The 17,492-nt window shown below is 30.5% G+C and overlaps 1 protein-coding gene across 1 annotated transcript in view; it reads left to right on the top strand.

The window, feature by feature from the left end:
• The first annotated feature begins 567 nt into the window (after nt 1–567).
• LOC118189289 (BTB/POZ domain-containing protein 2-like) overlaps nt 568–17,492 on the top strand; it is a 38,004-nt gene continuing 21,079 nt past the window's right edge. The window contains exon 1 of the mRNA XM_085823056.1: nt 568–736. Within this exon, the coding sequence (XP_085679182.1) occupies nt 568–736 (169 nt within the window). The remainder of the gene's footprint in view (nt 737–17,492) is intronic.

The following is a 17,492-nucleotide window of genomic DNA, read 5'->3' as shown; positions in this document are numbered from 1 at the left end:
CATGTTTGACTAAACATGAAAAATATCTTATTTCCTTAGTGTTGTAAATGGTTTTAAGAAAATATAAACTACACATTTTCTTACCTTCGAAGTTGGAAAATGTAAGTTCATCGCATTCAAGTAATATATCGTGCATATCCCCAATATGCTCTCTTAATTGTTGATAGCTTAATGAATTTCTGCCGCAAGATGGACCAATTAAATTACCTTCTACTGATTCAGGTAGTACATTCATGCACATTACGTAAATGGAGAAATAAATAAGAATGAAATTGAAAATATCTTTCTGCAAAAAGTGCAAATTTCTTTTTTAAGAATAATCCATCCAGAATTAAATACCTTTGTACACAATGCTGGAATATTATGCAAGACCGACGGCTGGCTTTCAGTCCTGTCAAAAAAACTAAAATAGCGATGGAAAAATTTTGCTACACAAATTTTCGCCAACTCCTAAGACAACCCGAGAGGATTTCGGATAGAATTGAGACCCTCCTAATATTTTGGACCAAAAGGACTCACTTCTATAGTAACGAACGAACAGAGGTTTCTTAATGGAAGACATCCGGTATGCTTTCTAAAAGTTTCGGGGGGCATGGTTCCGCCACCCCTTCTCATTCTTGCCGTGAGGTATGGCAAGAAGTTGTAAAATGTGCAGTGAATTGGAGGAATCGAACATCTGCGAGTAGTTTAGTAGGTATGGATCACGAAGGCCGCAGTATGGACAAAGACTTTCTTGGTATGGATAACGCGAACGACAAGGTGAAAAGGTCGTTTTAGCCAAAGAATCTGTAGAAATCCAAAGAATCCCTTACAAATTCTTTGGTTTTAGCCCGGGTGCGCGGAAAAAAAAATCTTGCATGTCTTCTCTGTCTACATTTTGAACTCTTAGATTGTTTTGAACTCTTAGATCTCTTAGATTGTCGTAAGGCTGCATTTTGAACGCATCAAGATCGGATTTGAAACTATGGCTTTAGCAGGTAACTTAGTTTTTAATAATTTAGACTATTAATTTGATTTTTAATTATGCTTAAAATAATATGATGTAAGGATGCATTTATATTCCGTATAATAATGCCTTAGTACTTTATGAACATTTATAAAACTTCGTACTTTTGCGGTCAGCTGTATGTTTATTAAAATGACTCGCGGATCATTCTACCATGTGTCTTCATCCCCGAAAATATTTCGGTAATTCATCATAATTTATGAATTCGTAGAATTTACGAATGAACCTTGGCAGAAAAAAAAAAAAAAAAGTAAAACTAAACGTAAAAATAACAAAACTATAAAGATATACTCGAAATTTCGAAAATTCGTGTTCGAAAAATTAATAGATAAACGTATATTTTTTCTTTACAATATACACATATGAATTTAGGTATAATTCTTGAGATTGATCCGGCTTTATTCATATGTCTTAAGTATAATTTGCTTGTATTTCAAGGACTTAACGTATAATTTATAAGAATTTTAGTATATTTATGACGTATGCGTAAATTTTTCCATTTTTTTAGCGCAAGCATGTATTTTTAGCAAAAATGTAGTACATAAATATTTACATAATATTAGCATATTAATAAATAAAAATTTTCGTAATATCAGCGAAAATTTACATAAAATTACAGAAATATTCCAAATTTTTTAATGCCCATAAATATATATATCAGTTATAAATTGACGTAAATCTTCCTTATATTTTCCTTAACATGTACGTTTAATTTTAGTAAAAATTTAGGTAAAGCTCCTGTACATTATAGCGGGCAGAAATATGAATTTTGAGGAAAAAACACCGAACTATTATTTGGTGCTTTGGCTGAACCATGAATTGGCAATACGTTGAACCAAGTATGGGGAATGTTGAACCATAAATTGGGAACACATTAAATTAAAGTGGCCACATGTCCCGATTTTGGCGGGACAATCCGGCTTTTTGGAGGACTGTCCCGCATCCTACCGATTTTTAAAAATGTCCCGCTTTTTAGAAAACATCTGCATTTCTTATTTTAAATGTACTGTAAAAATATATTACGTACTTATTATTATAGTAAATATAAAGTAATAAAAATACATAAATAAAAAACACATAAAATGCATGCAGAGTAAACTAAATTAGGCGATGTAACAAGTTAGATTTACTAGGTGATGTTCGATCATTGTCGTTGCGTATCGTCAAGTAATATGTATTATTAACGGAGGAACAGCTAGCATTAGCTGAAGGGCTATTTGCTTTCCACACCTTTGCAAACAACAATCAAAGTTTCAGATCAACTGATTGTACGTCGCAAATGATCAAAACATTGTACCACAAAAAAATTTGCATGTGTAAGGACAAAAACCGAAGCAATTAGTCGTAATGTTTTTTCACCATATTCGTTTTCACAATTGCAGAAAGAATTAGATAAATGTACATTTATATCCATATACGAGTATTATGGTGCTTCCAACCACAAAGATTTAAAATTATTTCCCACAATTGTTATACTTTTTGATCCAGAAAGAGGAATTAAAATTAGAATATTAGATTTTGTTTCATTGCCGCGTGAAACTTCATAAATAATTTTTGATACAATAAGTACTATTTTAAAAAAGAATAATTTGAACAATAATATTATTGCCTATTGTGAGGACAACACTAACGCAAATTTTGGTTTTAAAGCTAGAAGAAGCATCAATAACATTTTAGTGAACATTTGAACCAAAAAATTATTGGAATAGGTTGTTCAGCGCACATTCTACACAGTACTATTCAAACAGCATTTGACTTACTTCCAGTGGAACTTGAAAATATTATTGCAAAAATTTATTCATATTTTTATATATATTTGTGCGTGTTGAAAGTTTGAAGGATTTTTGTGAAAGAAATAGAATATTAAAAAAGTAGGTTTTTGATCTGGTTTATTTAATTATGGCAAAGCGCACTAGGGCTATCTGCCTAAGGGGAGGGATGCCTTCGTGGAGCATTTTCTAAGGGAAACTGGCTCGTATACACGTTACACATGGGAAAAACCACGGAAACGCCCATGCAGCCAGCCCGTTCGCGGGATTCGAACATCGGACCGATCTACCAGTGTTCAGCGACTTTACCACTCGGCCGCTAAGAGATTTTATAGGAATATGGGGAAAAATCTTTTTAATATATTAGTAACCACTTTCCGAAAAACAATATTTGCGAAAATGATCTTTTTGATGAGATGTTAGTAGTATGAAAATGACAGTTCTGCATCAGGTGGATCAGGGGGCGTGGTCAATGACATCACAGAGGGCGGGGCCAAAGGCAACGTCATCACACTAGGAGGCGTGGTTTCGAGTGGAGTTGAGTTGTTCGTAGACTGCTGGTTGAGTTGTAGACCTCCTGCTTTTCATTTAAAGTTAGTTTTTTTAATTTGGCAACGGAGTCATGGCGTCCTCTAGGGATGAAAAATGAAAATAATCTATTTAGGAATTGCTCATGGCGTCCTCTATGGACGAAAAAAGAAAATAATTTATTTTAGAAATTTCTATTTAAAAAAAAAAATACTCTATTATTCAAAATATAGAATTGAACTCTAAAACAAAATATCTCACCAGCTGAGTAGTTTGAAGATTTTAACCACTAAGCTGACGGGATACATTCAGATTTAGGTAAAAAAGCCTATATAAGAAAATGGAATTTGAATCGACTCATCAATTTATTCTGATACTTTTATCCTTTCTAGTTTTTCATGAAACTTTAACTTATTTCTCAGGTTTTCTGTTTCATAATAACATATTCATTTACTGTCGTATTTTTTTAATACTTAACGTTTCTAATTTATTTGTAATATTTTATTTAATTTCCACATACTATTTTTTTCATACCTTTCATAAATTTCAGAATACCTGATTTTTAACTTATACGTTATATTTCACAAACGTTCCCGCACGTGCTGTTTATTTGTTACATTACTTAATTTTAGATGCAATTTCACACTTTTTTTAACGTTATAATGTTCAATATATTCTGAATTTTAACTTCATTTACTTTTTTTAAACCATTCTAGTATTCTATACACACTTTAACTTAGTGGTATGAAATTGTATTTAAAAAGAAACGTTTATTTTTCATGATCTTAGTTCTTTTACTAAATTTTCTACAGAATTTCTAATTTCTTTCACGTGTTTAACAATATCTTCCTTACATTACCGAATATTTTTTAAAAAAACTTAAGTCTATAACTGTTAATTGCTTTTCTTACGTTCATGATTTCCCTTCTGTGTTTATATTTCTTAATTCTAGTTTAACTTATTTATTATAATGTTTTTATTTCTGTCTCATCACTCGTAATTCCAACATTTTATCCCTTTTTATTCATTTTAACGATATGGATTGTTTTCATTTACTCCATATTCAAATATTTCCTTAAAATTTTTATAATACTTGTTTTATTCCTCGATCATAATAGATCATCTACAGGTTTTACTCAGAAATTTCCATTCACAACTTTACAGTTTAATACCATTTATATCTAAATGTATTTCTTTCTCATATAGTTTTATGGTCTTCAAAGTTTCTAACATCATGTTTAGTTTTAAATCCCGATTACCTTTAAGTGTGTTGATAATTTTCATTTCTAATTTTACAACCACGTTCAGTGTTTCATCCACACATACCAAAATATTTCTTACATTTTCTGATATTTAGTCTATGTCATATTTCAGTACTTCAAATGAATTTACACTGCTCACACTATTATTTTTCATGTTTTAGAGACACTAACTATACTAATTTTACTATTTTTCCTGCACTAATTGCATCTATGTCAGCACTCATGATAAACTAGCAATTGTTTTGCATCACATGCATAAAGAAATTCTTAAAACCAACTTTTTCAATATCGTACTCAAATTACTGTTTTCCAGATGGGAATTACCAGTATTCTTTGGTTTTACTCTGTTACATCTTTTTAAATTTTAACATCTTACTTTTAATTCTAACATACATCTTTTAAACAGTTTTTTCTTTTAATGATAACCTTACCTTATTTGTTCAAATTAATTCTTTCATTCACCTTCTTTGCTACCTTTCAGTTCCTTCATAATTCACTATGCAAACGCAATGTCTTTCACTGACATTCTGTTTAATAATACCACAAGTTTCCTTAATTGACAAAAAGCGAATTATTTCTCATTTCAAAATAGAACTACTATATTTTTGCACAAACATTACCTTTATCCATTCAAGCCACCCCTTAACCTGTAATTGACGTAGCGATAGGAAAGGAGATTCTTATCATATGCTCTTTCGACATTTGAGGTTTCTAGAACTTCTTTGACAAGTATATCAATACCATCAGAAAATATACTTAACACTTTTACCCAGTTTAAAGGCAACATACTGTTATAAGAAGGGTTTTAGTTAAATTTATAACACAAATAAACGCATTTTGTGCTAAATAGGCATAAACATTTAGATTCAGAATATTTCTTTTTAATCCGATGTAAGACTTGAATTTCATTCATGATACGGATTGTCTCTTGATTTTCTTTTTGTTTACCTTACACTAATAGAAAATTTTTATTTTACAAGTTCAGCTTTTAATGAAATAGAAATAAAAACTACGATACACCTGCTGTTTTTAAGAAAAGGAACTTTGATATATTTCTGGAAATGTAAATGCTTTTAGAGTTTTCTTTCAATAACGTTGATTTTCATTACTTTACTAACTTCAATAATTCTCTTATTAGCTAATATGAATGAAAGAAGATTGTCAAAAATGTGACACAGTATAATTCTTACGAACATACATACCTTTACCAGCATACAGATATTACCGATTGAAATGAAGAAAGATACAGATATTTTACTCCAATCTACATTAAATTAAAAAAAAATCTTTAAACTTTCATACATTCCAAAGAATAAACGAAAACTCAATAGATATTGTCATGTTTGTATATATGAGATAAAAGTTTTATGAATGGTATTTAAAGTAATGCTTAGAACTTCATAAAAGCGAACATTCACTATGTTAATACACATATCATCAGTTATTTACATTAATCAATGTAATATTAATCATTACATATACTATATGCATATATATTTAAAGTTTAATTGTCTTACAATTGAATAATTAACTATTGAGAGAAAGAGGTTCATATCTTACACTATTTAATTCACATGGAACAAATTTTTCCATCAATTACATTGAACCACGTTTATTAAATTCGCCAAAGCTCTTTTATTTCTGCATTTTCACACTCACGACACATTTTAAATGTAACTATTGATTACCATTTCAAACACCGATATCATAACTCAGTGTAAAACTACATCATAACTCATTTTTTCCCTACTAACTACAATTTTATATGTTCAGAAGTACATCTAAGACATGATCATTTTCTATGTTCTAGCAAATCGATTCAATTGCGAACATACTATTAAGACTTGCGATTTTAGAAGACTTGCATGTATTAACGATGTCAACGTTTCTTCGTTTTTGTAAGATTCGCATCAAATCATGTCGCATTCGAATGTGGTGTAAGAGATCACTTTTTCTTTTAAACACTTGTAAACAATGGATGCAATTTATAAGAAGAGAAGTATCATGCTGTTTCAAAACATCATCATCAGCATATTTCTGTTTCTTTTGACACCGGCAACATTTAAAAAAAAAAGTTTCGTGAGATATTCTTCAAATTCTGTTTTACTTGAAAAAATGTCCGAACTTTCAATACGATGTAAAGTTTCATATTGTTTTAAATTCTTATGCTCACTAAATATTTTTTATCACGATTTATTCTTAAAAGTAACTTTATAAGTTTTCATATCCTTTTTACATGAAAAGAACTTGTGATTATTCACTACAAAATTCTAAGGCGACTTTTCAAACTACAAACTTAAATTTCTTAGGACATACACTACATCTGATGTTTCTTTCATGAGATTTCAAATATCTCTTCAGATTACTCGTATTCAAGAAACCTTACAAATATATCACATAAGTTCAGCGAATAATCGCTTCATAAACTCTTAAATTTTCAACACGAATGAATCACTTGAAGCATATACTGCACTGTAAACATACAATACTTAAAAAAATTGTTATAAAAAATAAAAATACATTCATTTCACCAAGAAGCTTTTCTATTTAAATACATTTATTTATTTCCAAAGAACAAGTTTCTGTATTATACATAAAATATACTTAGAATTTTCTTTCATTAGTTAATATCAAATTAACAACAATATCCATTTACTGATATTTGATATACATGTTTGCTTTAAAATTAAAACTAAAATTTCAATATATTTCTATTAAAAAAAACATAATGAAAAAAAAAAAAAAAAAAAATACTCATAACATCAAATAAAGACAGAAATTTAAATAGAATAGCTGTACTTATATTAGTGCATTTTTATAATCTTCATAACATTTCGATTCAAAAAACCTATTACAAAATAAATGAAACATTTTTTTCTGCCTTAAAGAATCTCTTATATTTTTAAAATTAATACATAAAAATATATCTTCACCAATATATTTAATTCTGTCCTCAACACTTATTATAATGCAATCATGTCTTGTTTGTGAAGGATGATTTACAATGCAACCTTCGCATTTATATAGCTTTTTTATCACTGAATTTAATTCAGTTTTGATAGAGTTTATGAGTTCTTTATAAAGTTCATCATCATCACTTACCATACCCGAACAATTGTTTTTACATTTGATTTGCAACGGTAAAGTAATTTCAAAAATACTTTTATATAAAGTATTAGATACATCAGAATTAATTTCTTTCAATTTTTTTAAAATATCACAGTTTACTTTTAGGTATGTAGGTTTTAGTTTAAAAGAATTTTCATCTTGTTTAAAAACTTGTTGAAAAATACACTCACCTTCTTTGTTGAAAACTACCAACTCATTATTGCAAATGATGCTGGCACTCATATAGACAAGATTAAATTCATATATTTTTGAGGAAAATTCTTGCCATGTTGCAGGAGTTATAACAACACCGCGTGTAGTAGGGTATAATATTTTATTTTGTTCCACACATTCACGTAGATGAATGTTCATTCTGTTTTCAAACTGATTTATGGACACAAAATATCCCCAACCAAGAGTCCACTGTGCAATCAACTTCGAACTTTCTTTTTTCTGTTCTCGATTATTCGGCATGAAGATATTTTCAGGAACAGACTTCATATAGTGGGCAAACAGTCATCCTCTGGAAGTTCATCCTCATTATCTTCCAAGCGTCGTTTTTTAATTTTCGAAATTTTTATGTTTCGGAATGTGATACTAATTCTAGGATCTTTAACGTCAGGTTGAGAGGGTATTCCGTGCATCCAAAATTGATTCGTTGGGTGTTTCATTACAAGGAGAGTTCCATGAGTTAAGTCCACGCTTCGAGATGTGAAATTTCGCCTGGTAAATACCATTTGACGTTTTGCACCTAAACTGATGATAGGTATATCAGTTTCAGGTTCGAGACAAGTTTCATTGTCTTTATGCGTTGAAATTTTCGCCACTCCGTCAGGATAATAGTTCAATAAAGCAAAATTATATTTTTTTGCCAGTTATCGTTTCAACATAATCTTTTACATTTAGAAGAGTTTGAGTCCATGGTTCTGCACAAATGCTCGTTCCAGAGAATTCGTAACTAAGTCCTTCATCACCAAAACCGAGTACTTTTCTTCGTGGAACATACTGAGTCCCATTAATTTCAAAACTAATATTTTTAAAATCATAATTTGATAGTTCATCTAGCAAAATATCAGCTTCATTTCGTGAATAAAATTCTTCGTATAATTCCACATTTAACTCTGTATCACATATATTCCTCATATTCGCTTTTGAATCTAACGACAATTCTGAATGATATAGAAATACGTAGCATTCTTAAATAGCAAAAATTATCTAAAACATACATTAACGAAATGATTTCATCAACACTTATCGTAATACATTCTTGTCATGTCTTGTTTGTGAAGCCAGTCTTTCCGGCGTCATATGTGTAAAAATAATCATGATAGGATAGTGGGAAAGAGTTATAGTGTCCTAATGTTATTATTCTGAACCTCGATATTACATATATGCATAAGGAGAATCTTAAAAGCATCATCCACTTATCATGATAGAGTAATGGAAAATTTCTAAAACTCTGATAATCATACGCGAAAGAATGTATTATCTTAAGGTTGTTGTTGCTATTCCAAGTTTGACAATACATACAGAAGTGAAGGAAGATCCTTGATAAGCGCTGTAGACTTCACGTTATCATGATAACGTGCAGCGCTGCTGAATGTTGTACAAAAATACATGTAACCATATGTTAAGAAATTACATCACTTATACTGTGCTGTACAGATTTAATTTAATAACACGAAGCTACTCATGTAGTCTGTGAAATGATGATGTATATTTTAATCATTATTTTTCAGAATTTAATAACAAATACTTCTGAATAATCAGTACAAATTACTATGCTTATATAGGAACAGTATATTCATCAATAACACCTTTCTAACTTGAAAAAATTATTTGTATAGAAAAAATAAGGTAAACTTACTTGTAAAATATGTGTAATATTTTTAATCTCTACATATAATAAAAGAAAGAGTCTGTTTGTGTGTGTGTCTTTCGTTCGCGTAAGCTAATAGACTCACGGCTACGAAATATGGTACATAGGTGCATCTAGACAAGAGCCAGTGCACCTCGCAGCGATTTTTTCGAAATTCGAATTCGAATTTTTTTTTATTTTATGTTTTGTGACGAAATCGCGTCATTTTGTGACATAATGGGCTATAGGAAAGCGAAATTTTACTCTACATACTCCATTTTCACATCGTCATGAAACGTAGACACTTAGCTATTTTACAAACTCAAAATAAACTTCGTGTTTCAATAAATCGATTAAATATAATTTATTTAAGAAAGTGAGCTTAACACCTTCCCGACGGGATTTTTTTTTTTTTTTTTTTTTTTTTTTTTTTTTTTTTTTAAGTTTGTTTTTAAAAATGTACAGTTTATTTTTCTTTGATTTTGGGACACGTTAAACTTTTATCCTTGTGACTGCTTTTACAAAAAGAATTTTGGGAAAATGATAATATTCTGTATTTTTATAAAATATTTTTAAATGAAGCTTCCGAGTACACTTCTCACATATCACATCTTTAAAAATGTGTATATGGCAACAATTTTCCTTTTTTATTGTTGATAGATTTTTGATGAAATCGCATCATTTTGAATAGTCTCATTCTTTTAGAAATATGGTTTTGGCAATAATTTTTCATCGTATTTCTTATGTCACTGTTTTTAAGAGATTGGCATATTTCATTAGCATTTTTTTTTATATATATAATACATTTTTATTGATTTTTTTTTTTTTTTTTTTTTTTTTTTTTTGATAAAGTTGTTCTACAGAGTAAAATTCTGCGCGGAATTTTTCGTTTTTTTGAGTACTTGTAAGATATTAAAAAGTTTTGCATGATTTTTTTTTCTTCAACGGAAAGTTGGTTAATTTTTAATTCGGATAATTAATATTTGTATTAAGGGATATAGCTTATTTCATTGTAATTTTTTCTCTTGAAAATATAAGATAAAATATCATTAATTATGCTTTGCTTTTCATAATTTTTTGTTTTCTGTATTCTTTTATGTTGTTTATTGCTCATTTCACTATTTTTAAGATATTGAAAAGTTTTGAGTGATTTTTTTAGGAACCTCCTTTATACCATTTGAGTTCTTAAGATTTTGCAAAGGGAAGTTGGTTTATTTATTTATTAGAATAATTAATATTTGTATTAAGGGATATTGCTTATTTCATTGTAATTTTGTTATGCGTAATAACTTTTTTTTTATGAAGTTGTTCTGCAGAGTAAAATTCTACGGAGTTTTTAAATTTAACGTTTGGTGTTCCCTTCAGCCATTTTTCCGGTACATTTAAAAGCCAGACGAAGGCTGGCAGCGAAGCTGCTAGTATTTAATAAATAAAGGTAACAGACATAATGTTAAAAAAAACGCCCCTTTGGAAGTAATTTAAAATCTGAAACCTTTCAGATTTTTATTATTATTTTAAATTTTACAAATGTAAGCAATGTATATTGCCCAGAAACAAACTCACAGACTTGAAATTCAATTTTAATTGCACAAAGATTAACTAATGTTATATGTGTATTGAAGTTATTTTTTTAACATATGGCATGAAACTGTTTAATACTTAAATCACCTCCATCAGAAATATTCAATCTGTTTCTTGTTCCCCATACTAAATTACTGACTTGACATAAGCCACTTATACTAAATAAGAAGAGGAAAAAGGCAATGTTGGTTCATTAAAAACTTTTATTTTGGGATATTTCTCTTGTATGACTTTTAAAATCTAAAATTTAGCATGCATGTGAAAGTCTGGAATCAATGCAATTTTAACTATGATTAATTGCCATTGCATATTCTGCTATCAATGTCCAGATCATCACTGGCCCACCATAAAATTTCAATGACCCTCATTGGGAACCCTTGATATAATGATATGACAGCAAAAGGCATTGTTAGCTAAGAAAGTGGAATAGGAAATTCCACTTTCAAATCAAAAATGGAGGAAATAAAAAATGCAACTTTTTGTAGTACATATTTTTAAAATGTAACAGCTTAAAAAGGACTATATTTTAAATATTATAGCAGTTTGAAGTAATAGAAACAAAACTGGAGCATTTACTAATACAAATCAGAATTTATATTCTGAGAATTTAAACCGAAAATTTTCTTTACCCTTATTACTGTCATCTTGAAAGTACTTATTACTGTCATCTTCTCATCATAATATTAATATTTATGTCGAAATAACTATATATATTTTATTTAAATTTATTAAATATTTTAATTGTATTGATGTATAGGCACTTAAAGGTTACCTAAAATAATTACGAAAAAGATCAAGAACAAATAGCCCTCTGCGTATTATTTGAAATAAAAAAAAAAAAAATGGATATCTCAAAACCAAAATGTTATTTTGGATGATTTCATAAGTTAAGTGAAAAGTTAAAAATTATTCAAATAAAAATAAGGTTTAGATAATACAAAGCAAAAATCAACTTGTAAAAATATTCAAAGGAAATTACAGGGCATCAGTTTTGCATAATTATCTTGATCTGTTTCTCTCAGGCACTAATATAATGTTTTTTAAAAGATGTTAATCATATCTGGCGATATTTTTTGCTCTTGACAAGAACAAATTATACTGTACAGTTAAAAAAATAGTATTCAAATTAAATCGTTGTGTTATGCTTTGTAATTATGAAAGAAGATAATGCATTTACGAATTGCTGATACCAAATAAGAAATGGAAATGAATATTAGTTACTCCATCATTTAATATTCTGCCATATTTACCACTAACAAAATGGTATATGAAGAAGTAATACTTAGCTCATATTTTAATTGGTTAGAAGTAATCACTTATAGTTTTAAACAATCAAACTTCGTTTGAAGAGTTAAACAGATAAAAATACAATCCCAATAGCACCTGTTAACCACTTCAGGAAAAAAAAAAAAAAAAAAAAAGCATCTTAATTGCTATTACTCTAAATACATAATATTAATTAAATTCTTAATTTACATGCAAAGTTTGCACTTTATGAGAAAAGCTACACATAAAGCTTTTTCCATAAAGTGCAAAACCTTATTTGTTGAAATCAGAAACCATATTTCATATATAAGTCATTTAAGTTCCACCTCGAACTAGGAAGAAACATGATTTTGCAGGATTATCAGAGAGGTTAAGATGTAAAATATATTTTTGACATAATAAACACAACTGTTCAAATTTCCGGGTGGCCATAATTAAACTGACAGTGCTCACAGTGTTCAAAATTAGTTTCAAAAGTCCCCGCTAGGGAAATATTTGGCGCTGTGAAATAGAAAATAGAGTGTTAACAAATGCAAATTAATACGGAATAAAATTTATCGTAGGTCCATTCTTCTATGAGAACATTACCCGACAGGACCGGAAACCTGTTCTGTTACCGGAGAGAAATATCGCCACATGTTGAACAGCTTTGTCATTTCGGCACTTCAGCAAAGACAATGCCTGGGGGAAATCATTTTCATGCAAGATGGAGCCACTCCACACGTTGCTGTACGGGTGCAATAGATGCTACGACAGAAATTCACAACAGAAAGAGTCATTAGCCGCTACTTTGCAACTGCATGGCCACCTCGGTCGCCTGATCTTACCCCATGCGACTTCTGGCTATGGGGTTACCTTAAGTCGAAGGTCTATCAAGGAGTAGTCCAGGACCTGGCTACGTTGAAGGATAACATATCACGGACTGTACGGGAGATTCCTACAGACATGTTACTTTCTGCTGTTGTGCATACTGTGCACAGAATGCAATATGTGATCCACAACAACGGCACCCACATTGAACCTCATTTAAATGCAAAATAAAAGGTAATTTTCGTATTGATTTACATTTGTTAACACTCTATTTTCTATTACACAGCGCCAAATATTCCCCTAGCGGTGACTTTTGGAACTAATTTTTTTTTTTTTTTTTTCCGCAGAATCCTTCGTCCCCCGTCTTATTTAATCTTCCTACAAAATGTGGCGTCATTCTCGAAAATAGATCGCGCTACAGAACACTGTAAGCACTGTTAATTATGGCCACTCGTTATATTATTGTATGAAGTAAAGAAAGACAAAACTATTAAACATTAAGCTTGGTCTAATAACCATGCTTTCAGAGTATTTGTCCATATACCTAAATAATTTAATGCACTCTTATCAAAAAATTCTTCTTGTAAAAAGGAAGATTATATTTCAAAATAGCTTTAATCAAACAATAAGATTTAATAAAAAAAAGTTTTAACAAAGCAATAAAAACTTGATAATACTTGAACAAAATATTTGAAATGCTTTTTTTAGACTTAATTGATTATTTTTAATTTTGCTGTGAGCCTCAGGAAAAGATTTCATAATCAACATAATCTTTGAAATCATCAGCACATTTTTGCAGAGAAAGAAAAACCTTGATATTAAGCATACTTAATAACAGTAGACTGATGATAATTTGGAATTTCTCTCACTTTGACTGACGATTGACACTGTACCACGATTTTCATCTAGAGAAAAATTAAACCATAAATTTAGTTTCCTGTAACATTATTTAAATTTTCACGTCAAACATGTTTTTAAAGCCTTTTAGATGAATTATGTGTTTTTTTATCACTCGTATTCACAAACATCATCACTTGCATTCTTATAGAACACTTTTTAAAAGTTAAATTGACAAAAGTAAAGCTTTATTATTACTTTACAATGCACATTATTTAAACTATTATTTGGAATAAAATTTTCCTACTTCTTCCACAATTAAATCTAAAATAGATGACTATACACATAAAATATTCATACATACACACATAATTTTCTTATTTTTCAAAAATGATTTAATAAATGTATCAAGACATTACTTACTTAGGGTTTCGAGAGCTGGTATGGCCAACCAGCGGCCGAGCGGTAAAGTCGCTGAACACTGGTAGCTCGGTCCGAGGTTCGAATCCCTCGAACGAGCTGGCTGCATGGGCGTTTTCCTGGTTTTCCCCATGTGTAACGTGTATACGAGCCTTTTTCCCTTATAGAGTTCTCCACGAAGGCATCCCTCCCTTTAAGCAGATAGCCGTCGAGGCTTAATCACATACATGATGCGTCGAGCCATAATCACATACACACGAGAGTATAATTTCTAATCCTTCATTGGTTACATCCTCAGCTAGTTATTTACAGTGCATTCTATGTTCATTGGGTAGGAATATAGAAATTTATAGATATATGCTGAACGACACCTATAAAAAGGTCCTCTGGGTACATCCTAGGGGCATTATACTCATGTAGAAAAAGCATCGCAAATATGTTTCCTACAGAATGAATATAATGTATTTTACAAAAATACACGTTATGCAATTTCTATGCAGAAATACACATTATGCTATGACTAATGTTTTTTACTACGAATGTTCGAGAATATCTTTTTATGTTCAGCTACGTTAAATACAGTAGTAATAACCAAAGATGAAAATAGGCTTAAGCACGAAGGTAATTGGAAACATCTAAACGAGCTTTACAGCTTTACCAACCAAACGAAATTGGAAGAACCTATATATATATATATATATATATATATATAATTATTAAAATTTCTTTTAGGTATATCAATTTATTTTTATTTAATGGCTCATATTTTGTTTTCTCATCCTTATTCTTAAATGATTCTTAATTTAATGATTCAGTGCTATTACAAGCTCTAATTTACTGATTTGATATGTCTCACACGTAACTGAACGTAAAATTTGAATCAATAATGATAAAAAAGATTACGAATATTAGAACTGAAGTGCCTGGTGAAAGAAAACGTTTTACATATATTTTTCAGAGGAAACCTAACGCAAATTAAATGGTAAAGGAATTAAAATGCACTTTAAAAATTATACTTTGCAATTGTTAACTAGAAAAAATATTAACGTAGAAAATTCTTACTTTCAGCTGATTGTCAAAAATGTGTAAAAATCGAAACCTCTTACTTGTAACCTTCGTAAATTGCTGGGTGGAAAACGTGTATTAAAACATTGAATCCCCAAAAAATATTATCTACTGTTAAGAACCAGGGTGAAAACATAGTGTTTTGGGTATGTTTCGCTGCCTCTGGTATAGGAAATGTAATTTTTATGGAAAATAATATGGTTGAGAATAAATGCATAAAGTTTCTTAACGAAAACCTGAAAGCATGGAGTTGTCCAAATTCCTTAATGTCCACTTAAATCCTATCGAACATAAAACAAGTGAGATGGAGAAAGAATAGGGAAACTTGATACTTTTGAGTACTAAAAGGTTGTTTTTTGGTTTCTTAGGTTATAGCAAAGCACTCGAGGGCTATTTGCCTAAAAGGAGGTATGGCTTCATGGAGGACTTTCTAAGGGAAGCTGGCTTGTATACACGTTACACATCTGGTGTGGCGTATTTAATTATGGCAAAGCCTCGACAGCTATCTGCCTAAGGGGAGGGATGCCTTCGTGGAGGACTTTCTAAGGAAAACTGACTCGTATACACGTTACACATGGGGAAAACCACGAAAACGCCCATGCAGCCAGCCCTTTCGCGGGATTCGAACCTCTCACCGAACTACCAGTGTTCAGCGACTTTACCGCTCGGCCGCTGGTGGGGCCCCGTTACACATCTGGAAAACAACTAAAACGCCCATGCAGCCAGCTGGTTCGCGGGACGTGCTGGGCAGCTGAAGATGTGATGGCGAGACAGTGGGATGTCATCTGGGCAATGAGGACAAATGTTGGTGTAACTACGCTGTCCGTCTGCAGAAATCCTCATCCCTTTTAAGTGATTTGTCCTAAGTCTGGTTATGATAGTTGATATGGCTCTGTCACAGTTCAATTCCGGGATGGAGTTTCCCTTAACTTGACCGATTAGTCTTTGGCTGGCAACTGCATTGGCATCAACGAGGGTTAGGCAGTTGGATGGCTGAAGAGAATGCGGACCAACAGGCAGAGGCTTCTGGCTTCTTCGAGGCTCTGGCAGCTTCTTTTTCTATCATTTTCAAATATACTGTAGATAATGATTTTGTATTTTGTAAATTTCAACACAGTTTTCCCTCTGTGGGTTATTTTCAAATGTGTGTAGTTCCAATAATTATTCTTATTTTCTTGTAATGTATCTTAATACGTGCTTGAATTCTAAACTGTTTCAGAATTCTATATTTACTTAGCATGTGTCAATTGTAAAGCATTCGAACTACAATTCGAATTTTGTTTACCTACTTAGAGGTGGAAAATAAGCCTCTTCTTAGATTGCATTTGGACGTTTTTCTGTTAATTACATTTACACTTTACGTCCCAGACCATTGTTGTTTGATCTGCTATTAAAGTGGGTTGTTGAAAAGGTTGTTGTGACTTAGGTCACTTGTCGGCTCAGGCAAACTCGAGAAGGTTCGCTGGGACGGAGGACTTTAGAAATTAGTTTTTTAAAGTTTTTGTGTTTTCAACAAGAAAATTTATACATATACGTATTATAACATCAGTTTATAAAATATATGTTCAAAATTTTAATTTATTTTAAATTAAAAATTTTTAAAACAAATACTTAATTATTTTAATTAAAGATTTAAAATTCTCCTTGCGCGATAATTTTCAATATTTTTTCCTAATTTTTCCTTTAAGTTTGTTACAAAAACTTGACAAAAAATTTTTTGTATCCGTTATTGAATATGATGGATCAGAAATTTTTGTGAACTTAAATCCAGTTTTCGGAAAAATATCACCTTTTGTTAAACATTATCACAAGTTTAAACTTCTTAATAACCTCATATCCCAAAACGCATACGCACATCTATTGTAACATTTAATAAGATAGTTCTTCTAAATATCATTCACTTTTAACTAAAAATGAGACGCATGAAGCATTTTCAAGATATACGAACTGAGAAAATTTTTGTTTTGAGAAAACCGAGTTTA

Source organism: Stegodyphus dumicola, chromosome 8 (assembly GCF_044657685.1).
Source record: "Stegodyphus dumicola isolate Sdum_Otavi_A_Nest chromosome 8, ASM4465768v1".
Lineage (NCBI taxonomy): Eukaryota > Metazoa > Arthropoda > Arachnida > Araneae > Eresidae > Stegodyphus > Stegodyphus dumicola.
This window is presented reverse-complemented; position numbering and strand designations above follow the sequence as displayed.